Here is a 19,698-nt window from a genome sequence, read left to right on the forward strand (position 1 = left end):
GTTGTGGGGCCTGAACTCTGGGCCTGGGCACTGTCCCTCAGCTCTTCAGCTCAAGGCTAGAGCTCTACCACTTGAGCCACAGCGCCACTTCGGCTTTTTTTCTTTTTGCTTATTGGTGCTGAGGAATCGAACCCAGGGCCTCATGCATGCAAGGCAAGCACTCTACCACTGAGCCACCTTCCCAGCCCCCTGCTTTCTTTTTCAAACTTTTCCATCTTAAGTGGAAAGATTCATAAAACAAAAATGGCTAAAAGTAAATACATAAATGAGCAGATAAAGAAAAGCTAAAAACTACAAATACAAGATACTTTACATGATGTTGATTGTTCAGAAATCTGCAGAAAATAAAGTAGTGAGATTTGTGCTATTGTATTACTTTAAATAAAAGTTCTTCAATAAAAGTTGGGTATAAATAACTTTGAAAGCCATGGTATAGCTTGCTATAGGAAATCTTACTTGAGTCTTTCTGATAAATTCAGGTTTATTTGAATAATTCTTCCTATACAATAGATGTCTTTTATGTAATTATTTTACAATGAAGATTGGACACAAGTTTGTGATTTGAGGTAACATAGTATAGAAGTTAAGAGATTGCATCTTAGAAACAGTCATACTTGCGAGCAAGCAGTAGGACCTTGGGCAAGCTTCTTTTGATTTTTTTTTTTTCCTGATGGTTCTGGGGTTTGAATGCAGTGTCTCAAGCCTCAGAGACTGTTGCATGGTTTGAACCCTGCTGCAGTTTCCCTCAACCCCCTTTTTAGTTACTTTTCAGGTAGTGTCTCATTTTCTTTCCTTTCCTTTCCTTTTCCTTTCCCCTTCTCCTGTCCCTTTCTCTTTTCCTTTCCTACTTTTCCAGTACTGGAGCTTGAACTCAGGGCCTTCTCTCTCTTTCTCTCCCTCTCTCCCTCTCTCTTTTTTTTTGCTCAAGACTAGAACTGTACCAGGAGCCACAGCTCTACTTTCCACGTTTTGCTCATTAATTGGAAATAAGAATTTCAAGGATTTTTTTTGTATGAGTTGGCTTTGAACCATGATCTTCATATCTCAGCCTTCTTTATAGCTGTAATCCTAGCTAAACAGGAGCTGTATAGCTGTCATTTGGCTCAGCTATGGCTTCTTGATATCTCCTTAAGCCTTGGTTTCTATTTTTAAGTAGTAAAATTAAAATATCTACTTCATGAGTTAACTAGGAATGACAGATGGAGATCTGCGCCAAATTAACACACACAGGTACTTCCTGTGCTTCCCCGTCCTCATTCTCAAGCTCAAAAGGCTCCTAGAGCTCTTCCCTGTCAGTGGCAAGGGTGCAGTAGCCATATATTTTGTCTTGCTGTAACTGGACATGCTGGTGCCTGAATCATAAAGTTCAGTGGATTGCTCTTCCATTGATGGAATTAAGACCATAAATACATATTATGTTATACATATCATATGTAATATATATTGTTTTTTTTAATTAATTTTTTTGGCGGCGTCCAGTCATGGGGCCTGAACTCTGGGCCTGGGTGCTGTCCCTCAGCTCTGCAGCTCAAGGCTAGCGCTCTACCACTTGAGCCACAGCACCACTTCTAGCTTTTTTCTTTTTGCTTATGTGGTGCTGAGGAATCGAACCCAGGGCGCATGCAAGGCAAGCACTCTACCACTGAGCCACCTTCCCAGCCCTGTAATATATATTGTATATTTTAATGGGAAGGAAGGAGATTTGAGCAGGTTGAAACTGGAGAACAGTGTCACACACATTGCAGGAGGTAGCAGAGTATTAGTAGAAAAGCTTACTAATAAGTAAATGCAGGCAAATCTTGATAATTTTTTTTTTACTTTGATTGCTATTCTTTGCAGTTGTATTTTTATATAGGTAAGTTTAACTCCTGAAGAGATGAATATGTCTCAGTTAATAGAACATAGAAGGCATCTTATAAATATTCATTTAGTGAAATGAGTTTTGGGGCTGGGGAACAACATGTAAATTTTATGGTGTTAATTATGCTGAAATCCACCCCAGACTTCTCTGTTTTAGTTCCATTCGTTATCTACCTATCAGCCCTTGCCAGTGAGTGGGTTTGCTGGGGACACACTTTTACTAATGTTTTTGGCTCTTTTCATTCAGGTGGTCATACCCAGAAGCCCTTTCCAGGCCAAGGGACTTCTCTTGTCATGCATCCAGGACAAAAATCCTTGTATATTTTTTGAACCTAAAATACTTTACAGAGCAGCAGGTAACAGTTTCTTTTATCTTTGCAAGTATCTATCTATAACTATATCTCTGCATCTGTCATCATCATCTATCTCTCTCTAGTCTATCATCTGTCTGTCCGCCTGTCTGTCTGTATATATGTTTTTCACAGTTCAAAGAGAATCTCAACCTTCCCTACAAGTTTGATATATACATTCCTTGTAGGGAACATTCTGTTTGATTTCTCCTGTTTCAAGTTTGTCTTCGGGTATCCATTCTAGGGAAAACCCAGCTAGATTTATGTTTTGATAGTGGAAACAAGGAAGACATCTCAAACACAGCAAGGGGCTGTGTTTATCTGTACAGCAGGTACTTAGTGCATGTGGGCAGAGTGAGAACATGATGAGCTGGTTGTATTCTATCACGTTGAAATCATGCTTAAGTAAAGTGACTAAAGACCAGGATTGTGTGTGTGTGTGTGTGTGTGTCCATGTGTCCACCCATATGGGCATGTGTGCACACATGCACACACTACTACTGGACCTTCAGCTCAGGGCCTGGCTCTCTTGCTTGATGTTTTTGCTCAAGGCTGGTGCTCTACCTCTTGAGCCACAGACCCACTTCTGGCTTTTTGTTGGTTAACTGGAAACACCAGCCTCATGGACTTTTTTGCCTGGGCTGGCTTCATACCTTGATCCTCAGATCTCAGCCTCCCACGTAGCTAGGATTACAGGTGTGAGCCACCAGCACCTGGCAATGAAGGAGGTGCTCTTCACAGATTGCTATGATATCACGTCTAAGTTGATGTGTGTGTGGGGGTGGTCTTTCTAGCAAGCTGAGATGGTTGTTTACCCCCCTTTAGCTCAATCATAATTTTTATAAACACACATCTGTGACTGCTTATTTTTCAGTTGTAATGGAAAATTTAAACACCAAACAATTTGTGCTCTCTAAAGTATATTTTATTTTGAATTCAAGAAAATTACTTTGGCAAGTCAGTCTTTAGCCTTGAACTGTTGAATTTAAAGCCATATGTTTTTATTGTGCTGTAGTTTATGTACCATAATAGGGCACAGATAGTAAGTGTTCGGTTAGATAGGTTTTGGACAGCCCTGTACATTCATGTAAGTACTAGAAAAACAAGATAAACATTTTCATCGCTTCTGGAAGGCCTTTCCTTCCTTTGCCAATCCATTTGCCCTGTTCTGAACTCAGCCACTTTCCAATTGCTGTTAGGTTAATTGATGTGCTTTTGGGCTTCAGATAAATGGAAACATACAATAGTATTCTTTGTGCTTGCTTTCTTTTGCTCAACCTAATTTACTGGTATCCATTAGTGTTGTTGTTTGTGTTAGTAGTTACATTCTTTATTTCATTGCTGAGTGGCATTCCATTGTGTAAATGTTCTTTGCTCATTGTTGTTATTACTGCTAAATAGAAATAAGTTGTCTTGTTCTTATTCTTCTAAGTATATTAATTGTTACTACTAAAGAGAATAGCTTGCCTAGTTTTTCATCATCAAACTTTGTCCTGTAAATAGCATTAGTGTATTGTAACTATATCTCTGAATCCTGCCTGTTAATGAGTTGGCTGGGAAATAAATGCTTCTTTGCTATGGGAAGGAGAATCTGAAAAACAAGATATACACTGTTGGGTATGTATGTGTGTTTGTGTTTATACGCGTGCATGCATGCCTGTGTGTAGTAAGATTTGAACTTAAGGTCATGGTGCTATTCTTCATAGCTGATGCTCTGTCCATTGAGCCACACCACCACTTCTGACTTTTTGCTGATTAGTTGGAAATAAGAATCTCAGTTTTCTACCTGAGCTGGCCCTGAGCCTCTATCTTCATTCTTAGCCTCTTGAGTAGTTCAGATTACAGGTATGATGCACCAGTGTCTGGCTGACAAAATTTGAATAAAAAATATTGAGTGACTCTTCATTGAATGAGCATAATGTCGTTTAGTGATGGCCCAGGTAACTGGGCAGTTTCACTTTTTTCAATTCTCTGTTGATGAACAAATGTCCATTATTATTTTCAGTTTCTCAGTGTCTTCCACCTATTATCAAGGAAGACTATGTTCCCAAATCCAAGGTAGTATTCTATACACAGTTACCAAAGTCAAATCTCCTAAGGGTTCCTGGAAGTAATTTTCTTAGGAATCTAAACTATTTGGTATCTATAAACATTTACTTGTCAATGTTAAAAATTTATTCACAATCTATAATTTTATTCTAGATCTCCATCATAGATGAGCCCTCATTAATCTCAGCATCTCCTAGTCCCTTTGTTTCCTTGTTCTTCCTAAGCTGGCTGTTTCTATCTCATTGTATGGGGCTCTGAAGTGACCGCCTTCATCATGGCCGGCCTCCACAATCTCAGGATGTGTGTATGGGGCTCAGGGCCAGCCCTTCTGACTTTAGGGACTTTCTCTGTGAGACAGAGCTGTGCCATTCATAGGTGGTTTGCTTGAAAGTGTGGGAGGTCGGGCCCTGAATCCCTTTCTCTCCCTTCCCTGTGCAGTGAGCAGTGAATTATCCCAGGACCTCCCAGGTAATCTCATTTTAAGTTTAACCTACTTAGGTCTCAGTTTTTCTTCTATAGACTTTGCTTATGTATTAGAAAGTTTTGGCTAATATATGTTCAATGCTTTCGCTTAGAGAAAATATGCTTTTCTTTTGAGATGAAGACATCCCTCTACTCCTGAATTATTGCACATCCTTTAATAATTTAATGAAGGTATTCTAACAGCTGACTTTAGGAAGCACAAAAACAATCTTTTTTTTCACAATCTTACTTTATAAGGTTGCTGTGATAAAGTTAAAAGACTCATTTAAAAAAATGCCAGTATTTAAGAAATGCTCAACCTCCCTAGCCATAAAAGAAATGCAAATCAAAACAACATTGAGATACTACCTCACCCCAGTTAGAATGGCTATAATCAAGAACTCTAATAACAACAGATGCTGGAGGGGATGTGGACAGAAGGGAAGCCTACTGCATTGTTGGTGGGAGTGTAAACTTGTTCAACCACTTTAGAAAGCAGTATGGAGGTTCCTCAAAAGACTCCACATAGAGCTCCCCTATGACCCAGCAATCCCACTTTTGGGCATTTACCCAAATGATAACAAACAAGACCACACTAAAGCTACCAGCACAACTATGTTTATTGCAGCATTATTTACCATAGTTAAGATATGAAACTAACCCAGATGCCCCTCAGTACATGAATGGATCAAGAAAATGTGGTATATATACACAATGGAATTCTATGCCTCCATCAGAAAGACATTTGTTAGGAAATGGAAAAACTTGGAAAAAATTATATTAAGTGAAGTAAGCCAGGCCCAAAGAAACATAGGTCCCATGGTTTCCCTTATTTGCAATTACTAGTATATGTCTGAGCCAAGTAGGAATGGTCAGATAAATTGATGTTAGGTGAAATGAACCCCAAGATAAGGATTCAAAAGTTTATTTTTCTTTCTTGTGATTGTTTCTAACATATTTATAAGATGATTTCTTTGTTGCTTTGTATGTCCTTCCCCCACTGTATAACCCCTATTTTCACTGTATTTGATGTTGGTATACTTTGTGGAGGGGAAGGGAAAAAAAACAAATCATTTAAATAGGGAAACAGGTAGACCCATTGCAGCAATGAGATGTACAAATAATTATGTCAAAAAACAAACTTTACAGCTTTGGTGGGGCGGGGGAGGACAGGGGAAACAAAGGAGGAGATAAGATAAGAAATGTACTCATTACCTTGCTCATGTAATTGTAACCCCTCTGTATGGTATTTTCACAATTAAAAAAACTTATTAATTAAAAAAATTGCCAGTGTTGGGCTTGAACTCCAGGCTTTGCTCTCTCTTGCTTTTTCTCATCAGGGCTGACCCTCTACCACATGAGGCACACCTCCACTGCTACCCTTTTGTTGGTTAACTGGTGATAAAAGTTCCATGGATTTGTCCATAGAAGATAGCCTCCTAAGTAGCTGGGATTACATGTGTGAGCCACCAGGCTGGCTTATCTTTGAACACTTTAAAACATTCCTGTTGCACAGTATGCTGTGTTGTTAAGACATAGTGATGATTTAATGTAATCCACCCTCCCGACATCCTTATCAAGCTTATGTGTTCATATTGTCAGTTGATAGGTGCGGATGTGGAAGTTGAAAAACTTGCTCAGTGTTTCACAGAAAGATTCAAACCTGGTGCTGAGCCTGTCTACAGAGGCATCTGATAATTCTGGTGCAGATGATTCAAAAAACCTGTGAGGTAGTGGCGTCTGCACTAGACAGATGAGGAAACTGAGGTTTATTGAGCTTCAGGAAATTGCTTCACCCCTGCCTTTTTCATGTAAAGCCGTAATGTTTGATCTGAGGGCCTATTCTTTTTCTGATACCACCCCATTTTGTTTCCCACTTCATCTATGCAGGGCATAGATAAAAGGTGTAACTTCCTCTAGAATCTCTATTTCATGCTGAAAATATACTACTTAAAATTTCTTTCTGGCAGAATTAAAAGGGGTGCTGTTCTAACTGAATGAGAACACATGCCATCCATAGTCACGCATCCTGATGGCACATCCCTGTGGAAGGTGGAGCCCAGGTCTGATACACACTGCATTAGTTTCACTCGTGACACAGGGTTAGTTTACTTCTGTGATAGCTATAAAAGCCACATATCACAGCCTGGTATGGCCACTGGTAAGAGGCTTAGAGTTGTCCTGGGTGCCAGGAAGTCATTCAGGGACTTAATCCCAGGTCCAGAAGGAAATGGAAGCCAGCCTGTGTTTAAGAGAAAACAGGAGGAGATTGGTGAGGGGATGGTATTGTCCCTACCCATAGCTCCTCTCAGCCTCTCCTGCCCCTCGGCTCTGGGCCATGCCTAGACTGTATATCCCACCCTGCCTCATACATCCAGGTCACAACAGTCAGATGGCTTCTTTCAATCTCTTATTTGCTAAATAAGCTACTAAGGATGACAATAAAGCAAGTAGGTATAATTTTTTTTAGTGTAGTAATTTTCTTGAGTTTTGTTTCTACTTATTTTATTTTTTAAATAGTAGCGTGGCTGGGTGACACCCATAATCCCAGCTGCCCCTGAAGGCTGAGATCTGCATGTTGCACTATTATGCCAACCCAGGCACGAGACTCTTTTTCACCCATTAGTCAGCAAAACACAGGAAGTGACAGTGTGGTTCAGATGGTAGAATGTCAGCCTTGAGTGAAGAAGACAATGAATGTGAGATTTTGGAGTTTAAGCCCCAGTACTAGCACCAAAAACAATGGAAAAAATAAATTGTGCAAAGAGATTTTATTGTACATATAATGTATTCATTATGTCTATTGTTTTTGTGTATCAGGGTAATAGATAATTAAAAATCTTCTTCTGGGGCTAGGAAGGTGGCTCAGTGGTAGAGCCCTTGCCTTGCATACCTGAGGCCCTGGGTTCGATTCCTCAGCACCACATAAGCAAAAAGAACAAAGCTGGAAGTGGCACTGTGGCTCAAGTGGCAGAGTGTTAGCCTTGAGCTGCAGAGCTGAGGGACAGTGCCCAGGCCCAGAGGTCAGGCTCCACCACCGGACCCCACCCCAAAAAAAATCTGATTCATTTTTTTTCCCCTTAAGAATGAAATTAAATTTCTAAAAGGTGTATGACTTTAATTGGCAGGTTTTTTTTGAAACCAGTTCATAAGGTAATGATACATTTTATGGTTGATAATGCAAATCAAAATATTCGTTTTAAAAAATCTTAACAGCGAGGCACTGGTGGTTCACACCTGTATCCTAGCTACTCAGGAGGCTGAGATCATGGTTCAAAGCCAGCTTGGGCAGAAAAGTCCATGAAACTTCAGTTAACTACTAGAAAACTAGAAGTGGTGCTGTGGTTCAAGTGGTAGAGTGCTCCCCTTGAGCTGAAGAGCTCAGGGACAGTGCCCAGGCCCAGAGTTTGAGCCCCATGACTGACAAAGAAAAAAGAAAAAAAGAAAAAAGTAAAACATAATTCTTTTGTTAGGTGATTTTCCCCTTGTTTTAAACTGTCCATGTGCTTATGTGCAATAGCTTTAAAAATATTGGTGTTTAATTCAGAGTTGAGTTATACATTCTTTGCCTGTATGAAATTCATACATAGCTCCTTGTTAAAGAAAATGAATTGCTAAAGTAGTTATTAAAGTAGTTTAAACACATTGAACAAGAAAATGAACAATTGCTAGTAAATGGATGGTGTAGAATTTTTGCTAACCTGTTAAATATAGCATATTAGCAGGCCTATGAAGGAACACCTCTAAGAGAAGTTGCAAAGATTAAATAAGTCCTAAATGTGGTTAAATTTTGGTGCATCTGTTAAATACACTATGTATATTACGGGATATCAGTCTCATAAGAGCTTTTTTTTGGTCACGTTAAATGAGCTTGGAAAATATGAGGTTCATTTGAACATTTTGTAATGAATACAAAGGTGCTTTATTACATTATTGCATTTGTGATATATATTTGCCAACTATTATGAAAAGATCTGTAATTTATCTCATTATGTAAAAAAAGGAAAAATGTGGGATTTTTTTATAGTAACATTTTAAATGGTTTTTCTTATGGCAGTTGAATATTGGCTTTCCCAATTAAGTACTGGTAAAGGAAAATGATCTTGAGTACTTTTGAGTTCAAGAGTGTCTATTGTAAATGTGTGGTGTAGAACTTTTGCTGGCCTGTTAAATATAATGTACTAGAGGGTACACGAAGGTATATAAAGGTATATTGAACAGAAGTTAATTTTGCTGTTGAATTAAAAATAATTAGTGATTTGTATTTTCCATATTCAAGTGATAAGAAAATATGGCTTTTTTAACCAACACTAAGGAAAATACAATTGTAAGTTCATATTTTCTATGTAAAAATATCTCAATGTGAGAAGTCTCTTCGTCCTAATTTGTTTGGAGGTTCTGATTTGATGTTAAGTTGATATTGACACAGCTTGATTGGTTATTTGCTGTCCAAGTCTCTAGCAAAGTGCTGCCTGCCATGCATGAATATTAAATTTACTTTACATTTTCATGTAGTTAAATTTCTCCATGGAGATGATAGCACAGATTTAATCCCTAATGTAGCTATGCTCTGTTTTACAATTGTATAACCTACTAATAGCCTTATTTTCTTTTGTTGTATCAACCGCTCTCAAACAGAATTTGTTTCACAAGGCAAGATCACAATCTACAGTGGCTCTGCATTTTTTTTTCTTTCTTTTTTTGGGGGTTGCTCATTTTGGGGATAAAGTCAGGGCTTGGGCACACTATTCCTGAGTTTCTTTTGCTCAAGGCTAGTGATTTAGCACTTGAGCCACACTTTCACTTCCAATTTTTTGCTGCTTAATTATAGATAAGAGTCTGCTTGGGCTGGCTTCAATCCATAATCCCGGATCTCAGTCTCCTGAGTCACTGGGATTACAGGTGCTTGGATCTGTGTCATTTCTCCCACTGACAGTAGTAATTAGATAAGAAGAGCTCCTCAAGTTCAATCTGGTAGAGGAAACATGGAATGGTGGAGAAAATGTTGGAAGGGAGACTCCGAACAGGAAACACTAGACACTTAGATAGACACATTGAAGTGAAAAAATAAAATTAGCAAAAAAGAATTACTCTTGACGTCCAGAAAAAATAAAAAAGAATTACTTTTCATTGAAAGCATTTTATAGCCCAATGACTACCATTGAGTTCTTTTTTCTTCACAACACAAAGGATGTCTTTGGTGATTGAATTGTTGTGTCCTCATTCTGTGGTTCTATGATTACTGGTGGGATTCCGGAGCACAAAAGAGACCATCAAATTCATTAGATGCAGAGATAAGGCCAGAAGTGGGCTTTGGTTTGGGTGGATTTGTCCCATTTCCCATTCTCCTCTCATGGGCTGTTGATTCTGACAACTGAAATTGGCTAGAAGTTTTGCTTAAATGGGGAGGTCTAGAGGTTAGTAAGCAAGCCAAGCAAGAACTGGAGGCCCTGATGTCAAGCCCTGGTACTGGCAGGAGGAAAAAAAGAAAAGAATATTAAACTGCATACCAATGGTGTATGCCTATTATCCTAGCTACTCACTAGGTTGAGAGTACAGATTACAGATTACTGAAATTGAGGATTACAGTTCAAAGCTAGTTCTGATATAAAAGTCTGCAAGACTCTATCTCCAATTAATCAGCTAAAAAACAGGTTTGGAGATGGGGCTTAAGTGGGAAAGTTCCACCCTTGAGCAAAAAGCTGAGCAAGAGCTCAAGTCAGTGAGTTTGAATACCAGGATTTACGTCAGAACAGAACAAGAAAATGAATAAAGAAAAAGAAATAGACTTCTTAGGTATGTGGACTTGAGTATGCTGTAGTAGTCATACTCCATGAGGCGCAGTATATTATACTTCTTTTCAAAAGAAGCACATTTGTGGCTGGGAGTGCACTGTAGTGGTAGAGTGCTTGCCTAGCATGCCCTGTATTCCATTCCTCAGTACCACATAAACAGAAAAAGCCAGAGTTGGCTCAGGTGGTAGAGTGCTAGCCTTGAGCAAAAGAAGCTCAGGGACAGTGCCCAGGCCCTGAGTTCAGGTCCCAAGATTGACAACAACAACCCCCCCCACCACAACAAACAATAAAAAAAACACATTTGTGTTTGTTTACTATGTCATGTGTAATGCAACATGCATGAAGCAGGCGGACTGGCATTGGAAATTCAGTGCCAGGCAGAGGAATGAACTCTGGAACCATGCTGTGTGTTTCATGGAGGAATTTGCATCATTCCTAGTACATGGCTATGTTTTTGCAAATGCTTCCCACACAAGTTATTAATGTGTGGGATCAGCAGGAATCGGAAGGAGCTCTCTCAGGATATGGAATATCAGTTACACATTCTGTATTCACTGTACCTCAGACATCATGTACAACTGTTTCTAAAGTCTGTGCAGAGTGCACGCACTCACGCACCTCCATGTCTTTAGGAAGTGCCCTCTGTATTATTATTTTTTTCTGTGTCAGTCGGTCTCTAAAGACCTCTATCACTTATCTTCTGCTTAGTGCAAACCTTGATTGGTATAACCAGATTGTTGCTTCTCTCTGTATTTCCAGGTCAGTAATTTTTTCTGCTGCCAGTGTCATGCTCTTATTTGTTTTTTTTCTTTATTTTATTTTATTTGTGACCATACTGTACAGAGGGGTTACAATTACATGGGCAGGATAATGCATACATTTCTTACCAAGCATTGCAGCTTCCTCCTTTGGTTTACCCTTCACATCCCTTCCCAGCCTCCCCCCTACCCCCCAATCCCAACCCTTCTCCTTCCTCCCCTTCCCCCCCCCCAACCGATGTTGTAAAGCTCGTTTTGGACATGACAACTTATACTTCTCGTGGTTGCATCAGCTCTACCTGTATCCTTAAACAACTGTTTTTTCCCCATCTCCTCCACAAGTTATACTGACATCAAATATAGTGAAAGCAGGGGTTATACTGTGGGGGAGGGACATACAAAGCAACAAAGAGATAGTCTTATAAATGCATTAGAAACACATGCATGAAAGAAAAAAACATTAAAATACATATCTAAGGGTTCATTTTCCTGACATCACATTATCTGACCTTTTCCGCTTGACTCATACATATACTAGATATTGCAAATAAGGGAAACCATAGGACCTATGTTTCTTTGGGCCTGGCTTACTTCACTTAATATAATTTTTTCCAGGTTTTTCCATTTCCTAACAAATGGGGCAATGTCATTCTTTCTGATGGAGGCATAGAATTCCATTGTGTATATATACCACATTTTCTTGATCCATTCATGTACTGAGGGGCATCTGGGTTGGTTCCATATCTTAGCTATGGTAAGTAATGCTGCAATAAACATAGTTGTGCTGGTAGCTTTAGTGTGGTCTTGTTTGTAAACATTTGGGTAAATGCCCAAAAGTGGGATTGCTGGGTTATAGGGGAGTTCTATGTGAAGTCTTTTGAGGAACCTCCATACTGCTTTCCAAAGTGGTTGAACAAGTTTACATTCCCACCAACAATGAAGTAAGGTTCCTTTCTGTCCACATCCCCTCCAGCATCTGTTGTTATTAGAGTTCTTGATTTTTGCCGTTCTAACTGGAGTGAGGTGGTATCTCAATGTTGTTTTGATTTGCATTTCTTTTATGGCTAGGGAGGTTGAGCATTTCTTCATGTGTCTATTGGCCATCCTTCTTTCTTCTTCAGAGAAGTTTCTCTTTAAGTCTTTCACCCACTTATTTATTGGGCAGTTGTTTCTTTGAGGATTTGTTGTTGGGGGGTTTAATTTTTTGAGTTCCAAGTATATTTTAGATATGAGACCCTTGTCCGTTGTATGGCTAGTAAAGATCTTCTCCCAATCCGTGGGCTTTCTATTGATCTTGCTAGCTATGTCATTTGCCCTGCAGAAGCTCTGCAACTTTATGCAGTCCCATTTGTCCAACCTTTCTTTGATTTGTTTTGTTTCCGGGTCTCTATTCAGAAAATTTCGGCCTGAGCCAAGGAGACCTAGGGTTTCTCCTATTCCATCCTGTAATGTTTTCAGAGTGTCTGCTTTGACTTCAAGGTCTTTGATCCATTTGGAGTTGATTCTGGTGCAGGGTGATATGTAAGGATCTAGCTTTAGTTTTCTACATGTAGTTAACCAATTTTGCCAGCACCATTTACTGAAGAGGCTGTCTTTCTTCCATTCTATTGTTTTAGCTCCCTTATCGAAGATTAGATGCTGTAGGTCTGTAGGTTCATTTCTGGGTTTTCAATTCTATTCCATTGGTCCTGAGGTCTGTTCTTATGCCATACCAAGCTGTTTTGATTACTATGGCTTTATAGTAGAGTTTGAAATTTGGTATTGATATTCCTCCAGCAGTGTTCTTTCCGTTGAGAAGCGTTTTTGCTGTTCGGGGTCTTTTATTGTTCCATATGAATTTTTGGATTGCCTCTTCTATTTCCTTGAAGAATGAGGTTGGAATTTTGATAGGTATTGCGTTGAATTTGTAGATAGCCTTGGGAAGTATTGCCATTTTCACGATGTTAATCTTTCCAATCCAGGTCATGCTCTTATTTGTTAGCTGATAATTTTTTCCATCTGTAATTTGCAGTAGAGTCTGCTCTTTTCAGTTTCCCCTTCTGGCATCTTACATGATGCTGGAATACATATGGTACATAGGCATTATTATTTGACTCTGTGTATTGTATATGGTGTATTATTTATGTATACTGTTTCTTATAGTATGTAGGGTTTATTTCGTTGGAAGGAAATGGTTAGTAAAAGGAAGAAGGTGGGGGCTAATTAACTTGTAAGTGAATGTATATTTTGCCTGTAAATTCATTTAGAGAAGCATTCATTGTAGGTGTGGAATCCATTTCTTTTCAAATAGTATTTCCATTCTCTTTACATAGTTGTACAGAGGGGCTACAGTTCAATAGGTTGTTTTGTGAGTACCATTCTCCCCCCATCCCCCATCCCTTCCAACCCCACCCATCCTCTCAATTTTCTTAGTTTCACAAGACATACAGTGAATATTTATAATACACTTTTTATAATGTCTGTTCGACCTAATAATTTTCTCCTATATTTTGCTTGGTAAAGGTTTCTCATTTTTCAAAGTAGTAGGTTTCATCAGTGTGTAGCGGGTATGGATGGATTTCTCTGGAGTGCTCATTAGTGCTTTGATTTTAATCGGCTGGGCATGTGGTGGGTAGCGTGGGCTCAGGTAGCTGGACACCTGTAACCTGACTGGATACTATGTTCTTCATCCCCGGAGAGCAGGCTTCACTCCTGCTGTTGCTGCCTTTCAGAAAGCTCTTAGCCATGCATGAGGAATGCAAGAACGCTCATTTGAGATCGTAACTTTCTTCTGGCATAATACTGTTTAAATGAATGTAACTACAAAGTAGTATGCATGAAGTTTAACCTGCTCCCCAGGTGAATTGTTTGCCAAGATTAAATCAGTGAATGTATTAAAATTGTGTCTTTATTCTCCTCAGGAATAAATGCAAATCCCTGAAGAGCTTTTTTTCCCCCTTCTTTCATAGTTCTTAATGTAAGACTCAACTTGAATCAAAAGTCCCTGCATGATATTAAAAAAACAAAACAACCCCCCAGAGAATAAAGCTTTATTTTTGCAGTGTTTTCCCGTAATTAATTGTTAAAATTATGGTGTCTTATTACCCTGGGTAATTTTATTGAAGACAACAAAGCACTCACTCACTGGCAATCTTAGGAAGGAGGTGGGCCAAGTTGCCAGCCCATTTCTTTTGATGTGCCAGCCTTTAGAGTCTTGCTTTCCAGGGCTTTCTGCTAATCACTTGCTGGCAGCTGATTTACAAGGCCGGAAAGAAGAACTTAAGTGGTAGCAACTGACTCATAAGCAGGGAAGAATGTGTATTGTCTCTGAGCCTTCTACAGGCCTGCAAATGCTGCAGAGAAGGTGAAGATGGCAAAGAGCCTGTGTGCTACCTTTGGCCAGATATCTTCAGCGTGCTCTTGGCTCAAATACTGGTCAACTGAGGAGGAGAATATAGTATCCTATTTGAATATGTCTCCCTGTCTGTCCATTTGACCATCTGTCTGCCATCCATCCATCCATCCATCCATCCATCCATCCACCCACCCATCCATCCATCCATCCATCCATCCATCCATCCATCCATCCATCCATCCATCCATCCATCCATCCAGTGTTTTCTGTAGACTGTTAGTGAATGGACTAGAATTAATTTCTGAAGCATTGTTTATTGTGGCTGGCAGTCATTTTATGTAGAGGAACAGTAAATATGTTATATTTGCTGACATTCTGTCTGCTCCAACTACTGATTTCAACTACTGAGTTGTGCTGTTGTGGGATAAGAACAGCTATAGGCAATACATGAATAGCATGACCATTCATTTTGCAAAATACTATTTATGGAAAAAAATGATCTACAAATGGTGGTTTTTCTCATCCCTGATTTAGACAGTGACTTTACATAGTTTATGTGCTATACAGAATTTTTTAAAAGTTAGTAAAATGATTGGGTTTCTGTTGGCACATTCCTGTAATCCTAACTACCCTGGAGGGAGAGATCTGAGGATTGTGGTTCTAGGCCAGTCACGGCAGGAAAAGTCCATGAGGCTCTATCTCCTAAGACCCGCCCCCCACTGGCCAAAAAAATGCCAGAAACAAAGGTGTAGTTCAAGTGAGAGAGCACCTGCTATGAGTGGAAAAAGATAATGGCCCAGAAAAAGCTAAGGCATAGTGCTTATGCCCTGAGTTTAAGCCCTAGTCCCCGCATACGTGAAAATGTTAATAAAATAACTATAAAAGCTATAAGGGCTAGCCTGTGTGTATGTGTAGTTGCATATGGTATATATCTGAAAAGACAGAGTTCTTGGTTTTCAAGCAAATGAAGTCAATTCTGCTCAATATAAACAAAAAGTGAAGGACAGTATAAACAGCTGATTGTTCTCTGGCATGTCCAAGGGCCAGGCTTAGGAGCTATGTATCCAGAAGCAATTCTCAAAGATGCCCCATCAGCTGTCTCTGGACATCACAGGGCAGAGACCACTGATTTCTGAGTCACTGACACCACTGAGGGCAGATGTAGGATTTTGGAAGGATTTGGGGCTGTTACTGCTCTCTTATGCCATCAGCTCCCAATTCAGTCTGCTTCTGGGTACATTTGATTGGTAGAGCCAGTGATCTAGCTGCAAGGGAAGCCAGCGAAGTGATTGTGTGGGCCTCAGGTTCACAATGGAGAAAGCCCACTGACTCCTCAAGCAGGGGTGATCAAATGTTGGGAGGAGAGTCAGAGGCTCCTGTGCATGAGGCTGGGTCCTGTAGACATTTGGGGAATTATTATCATTGGTATTTCTGGGCAGTGGGATTGAAGGCTCTGGCTGGGCCGTAGAGGGAGTTTTTACTTTCATTAGATTATTCTTTGCTTCTTGAATGAAAAGCAAAAAAAGCAAAGACAAGATCAAATAAGGACTGGGAGAAATGAAGGAAAGAGAGCCACAATGTTATCCCACATAAATATGGCTGCTCTGTTTGCCTAGAACTCAGCAGTTCATCAATCCCTCCTCAATTTCATTTTCAAATTTCCTGTCAGATTCTGTCAACTCCTTATTGCATGTGTTTGGTTGTTCCCAAAGGTGCTGAAACAGTTTTCTCTGCGATACTAGTGGCAGTTCAAATGGGACTGATTTAACAGATACTTTATTTTTTTTACTTTAAGATAAGGTTCTTGCTATATAGGCCAGCTGGACTTGAACTTGAGCCCCTCTTACTCAGCCTCCTGTGCGCCAAGATCATACACATCTGTAGTGGTAGTATCTATGTTTTGGGAATCTACAGTATTTAGTTTTGAAACTTATGATATTGGCAGCTGTTACTGTTCATGAAGTGATTGTGTTATATACGAAATAAAATACACTTAAACACTTCATCCTACTATGAGTTGTGTCTGTTTTCCTAGCCCTCATAAGTTTGTTGCTTGATAGGAAATTGGTTTGAGATCTTAATTCAGTCCCATATAGTTTTAGCAGACATAGTAAAAATTTTATAAATTTTTAAAAGAATAGTTTTAAATTTACAACCAAAGTACAAAGATAGTACAGAAAATTCCCTTAAACTACATACCCAGGTTTTCCTAGTATCAACCACTTACATTTGTGTGATACCATTGTTATAGTTAATAAACCGATGTTGATACATAATTACTAAGGTCCATGTGTTATGAGTTTCTTAGTTTCTGACTAATTTTTTTCAATTCCAAGATCTTTTTATGTTTTTTACGTTTATGTGACACATATTTACCTATGTAGTAATGTCACAGAGGCAGGCAGTAAAGCGATTTTTATTTTGGGTAGGTTATAAAATGGAGGAAAGAAAAAATAAAGGTAAAACTTGTTCACATGAGATTCTTATATTCCCTAAGCCACAAGTCAGAAAAAGTAACGAACCTTTCTTTTTTCCCCTCCTGTTTTGTATTTAGTGGAACAGGTTCCCGTGGAACCATACAACATTCCGCTGTCACAGGCAGAGGTCCTCCAGGAAGGAAGTGATGTGACTCTCGTGGCCTGGGGCACGCAGGTCAGTGACTCTGTCCCTGTGGGAAAGGCCAAGTTGTGTGTGGACGGTCTCATTTCTCACCTTGATACGGGAAGAACTGACAGTGATGGTTTCTTTACATGTCAGACAGATAAAGTCTGGTGCTATGGCTACAGACTCCCCTTCAAGTTTATAAAGCTATAATTGACAGTCAAAATTATATGCATTCAATGTGTGTAACCTGATGATTCAGATCTCAGCCTCCTGAGTGGCTACACTTACAGGTGTGAGCCACCAGCACTTGGTTAGTCTGTTTATTTAATAGCTGGGAGTTTGTTTACTGCTTTCTTAGTGGGGGTGAGGAGTCTGTTCATTCCTGTTGACAGGTAAGCGTATGGTGAAGTATGTTTGAGTTACAGAATTGTATTTATTAAAACACTTTGAAAGTATATATTATGATTTGCTACTACAGTTGACTTACGGTCTTCTTTATGCAATTTCCCCCCTCCCTCTGTAGCCATAGACTTCTATCTTATTTTTTTTCCCTCTCTTCCCTTTAAAGACATGTTCAGCTTTCCTTTTTCTGTATTAAGAAAATTGTTTCTCTTCAAACATTTAAGACAGTGTATTTATTATATGTGTATTTTATAAAGAAGATTACAAAACCATTTATAGTATTGTGAAATCCTGCTGTCTTTCTGCAGTCCTTGTGGCTTTTCATTTTCAGTGGGGTAGCTGTGCTGCTAGGTTCTCATAGCCCTTTCTAAGGCCCATGGTATTTATGGTGAATCTTTTTTATCCTCTTTCAGTCTCTTTGTGTGTGTGTGCATATATGTGTGTGTGCCTGCGTGTGCATGTGTGTGTACATGCCAGTACTGGGGCTTTTACTCAGGGCCTTGCGTTCTCCCTTGGCTTTTTCACTCAAGGCTGATGCTTTAGCACTCAAGCCACATTTCTACTTCTAGCTTTCTGCCTGTTAATTGGAGATAAGGGTGTCATAGACTGAACTGAGATCCTCAGCTCTCAGCCTCCTGAGTAGCTAGGATCACCTGAGCCTCTGGTGTCCAGCTCACTCTACTGTTCAATGCCCAAACATGTCACCCAGCACATGACTTTGCTTCTCGTTAATAGTGACACTAGGTAGTGTATCTAAGGCTTGAGTTTCCATAGCTTGCTCTTTTGTCATATCTGTGCTGGGCCTTTGTCCTTAAAGAAGAAGTGTCAGATGTATTCCATTTTACCTTCTCTAGCCTGGCTGACTAGCAAGGCCCAGAGACTCTTCCCTCTCCCACATCTTCAGACCTTTCTGTCTTGCTTTATATCAGAAAAGCATATATCTCTTCACTGTCTAAAAAATTCCTTTACCCTTAAACATAATTATTATCATCCTACTTTCTTTTATCACCAGACTTGCACAACTATTTTCAACTGTTTATTCTTAAATTTCCTTATGTTCTGGCAACTACTAATAAGTTTTGTCACCACCAAATAGTTAAGACATTTTTAGTAACCTTCTAATCTTTAATTATTAAATCCAGTGTTTATGCTGTGTTTTGATATGGATACTTGTACTTTGATGTAGACACTTTTGCTTTTTCTGTGAACCTTTTGTGTTTAACTTTTGAGATACATTGACTCATTTTGGTTTTCTTCTGTCTCTTTAGCTATTTTGTTTACTTTAGTGAATATTTGTTCTTGTTCTTCTTGAAAGCTGATGAGCTATAGGGTTCTCTATTTCCTTATCTCTCTCTTCCTCCTCCTCTCTTTCCCTCTCTTTGTGTTGCCACTGGGTTGTGAACTCAAGGCTCTGAGCTCTTGCCACACTTCTACTTCCCACTTTTTGCTGATTAAGTGGAAATAAGAGTCTCATGGACTTTTCTCCTTGGGAACAGAATTCTCAGATCTTTGCCTTCTGAGTAGCTAGGATTATAGCCATGAGCCACCAGAGGCTGGTGTTTATGTCTTTCTTGATGTGCATTCCTTGGAAATATTCCCACTGCCTGTGACTTTATTTACCTTCCTTGTGCTGCTACCTTTGGACTCTCTTATCTCTCTAACACTGGCTTCTCTCATTCTCTTAAGATCCCTTTCTATCTGATTTTTAGACCTGCGTACTTGATTGTTTGGGTGGAATATGAGGTTATGATTTTTCGGTGCAGTTTCGTTCCTCTGTCTGTGAGCAGTGTTATGAATAATGTCAGCTTCTGTCAGGCCTGAACCACACTGTCTATTGTCTGTTCCTCATTTCAGGTTCATGTGATCCGGGAGGTGGCTTCCATGGCACGAGAAAAGCTTGGGGTATCCTGCGAAGTCATAGATCTGAGGACCATAATACCTTGGGACGTGGACACAGTTTGCAAGGTACACAGATAATCCTGATAGAATGTCATTTTCTCAAGGCCGTGGCACTAAGGTTGTTGGATATTTGCAAACAATTGTTATGAAATTCTGAGCTGTGGGGGCATTTTCAGTGAAAATGA

At 39.5% G+C, this 19,698-nt stretch overlaps 1 protein-coding gene across 1 annotated transcript in view; it reads left to right on the forward strand.

The window, feature by feature from the left end:
• Positions 1-19,698, forward strand: part of Bckdhb (branched chain keto acid dehydrogenase E1, beta polypeptide) — a 168,314-nt gene that overhangs the window by 41,160 nt on the left and 107,456 nt on the right. The window contains exons 5-7 of the mRNA XM_013032267.1: positions 2,108-2,216; positions 17,163-17,260; positions 19,469-19,579. Of these exons, the coding sequence (XP_012887721.1) occupies positions 2,108-2,216; positions 17,163-17,260; positions 19,469-19,579 (318 nt within the window). The remainder of the gene's footprint in view (positions 1-2,107; positions 2,217-17,162; positions 17,261-19,468; positions 19,580-19,698) is intronic.

This window comes from Dipodomys ordii, unplaced genomic scaffold (genome assembly GCF_000151885.1).
Source record: "Dipodomys ordii isolate 6190 unplaced genomic scaffold, Dord_2.0 Scaffold152, whole genome shotgun sequence".
NCBI classification, from domain to species: Eukaryota; Metazoa; Chordata; class Mammalia; order Rodentia; family Heteromyidae; genus Dipodomys; species Dipodomys ordii.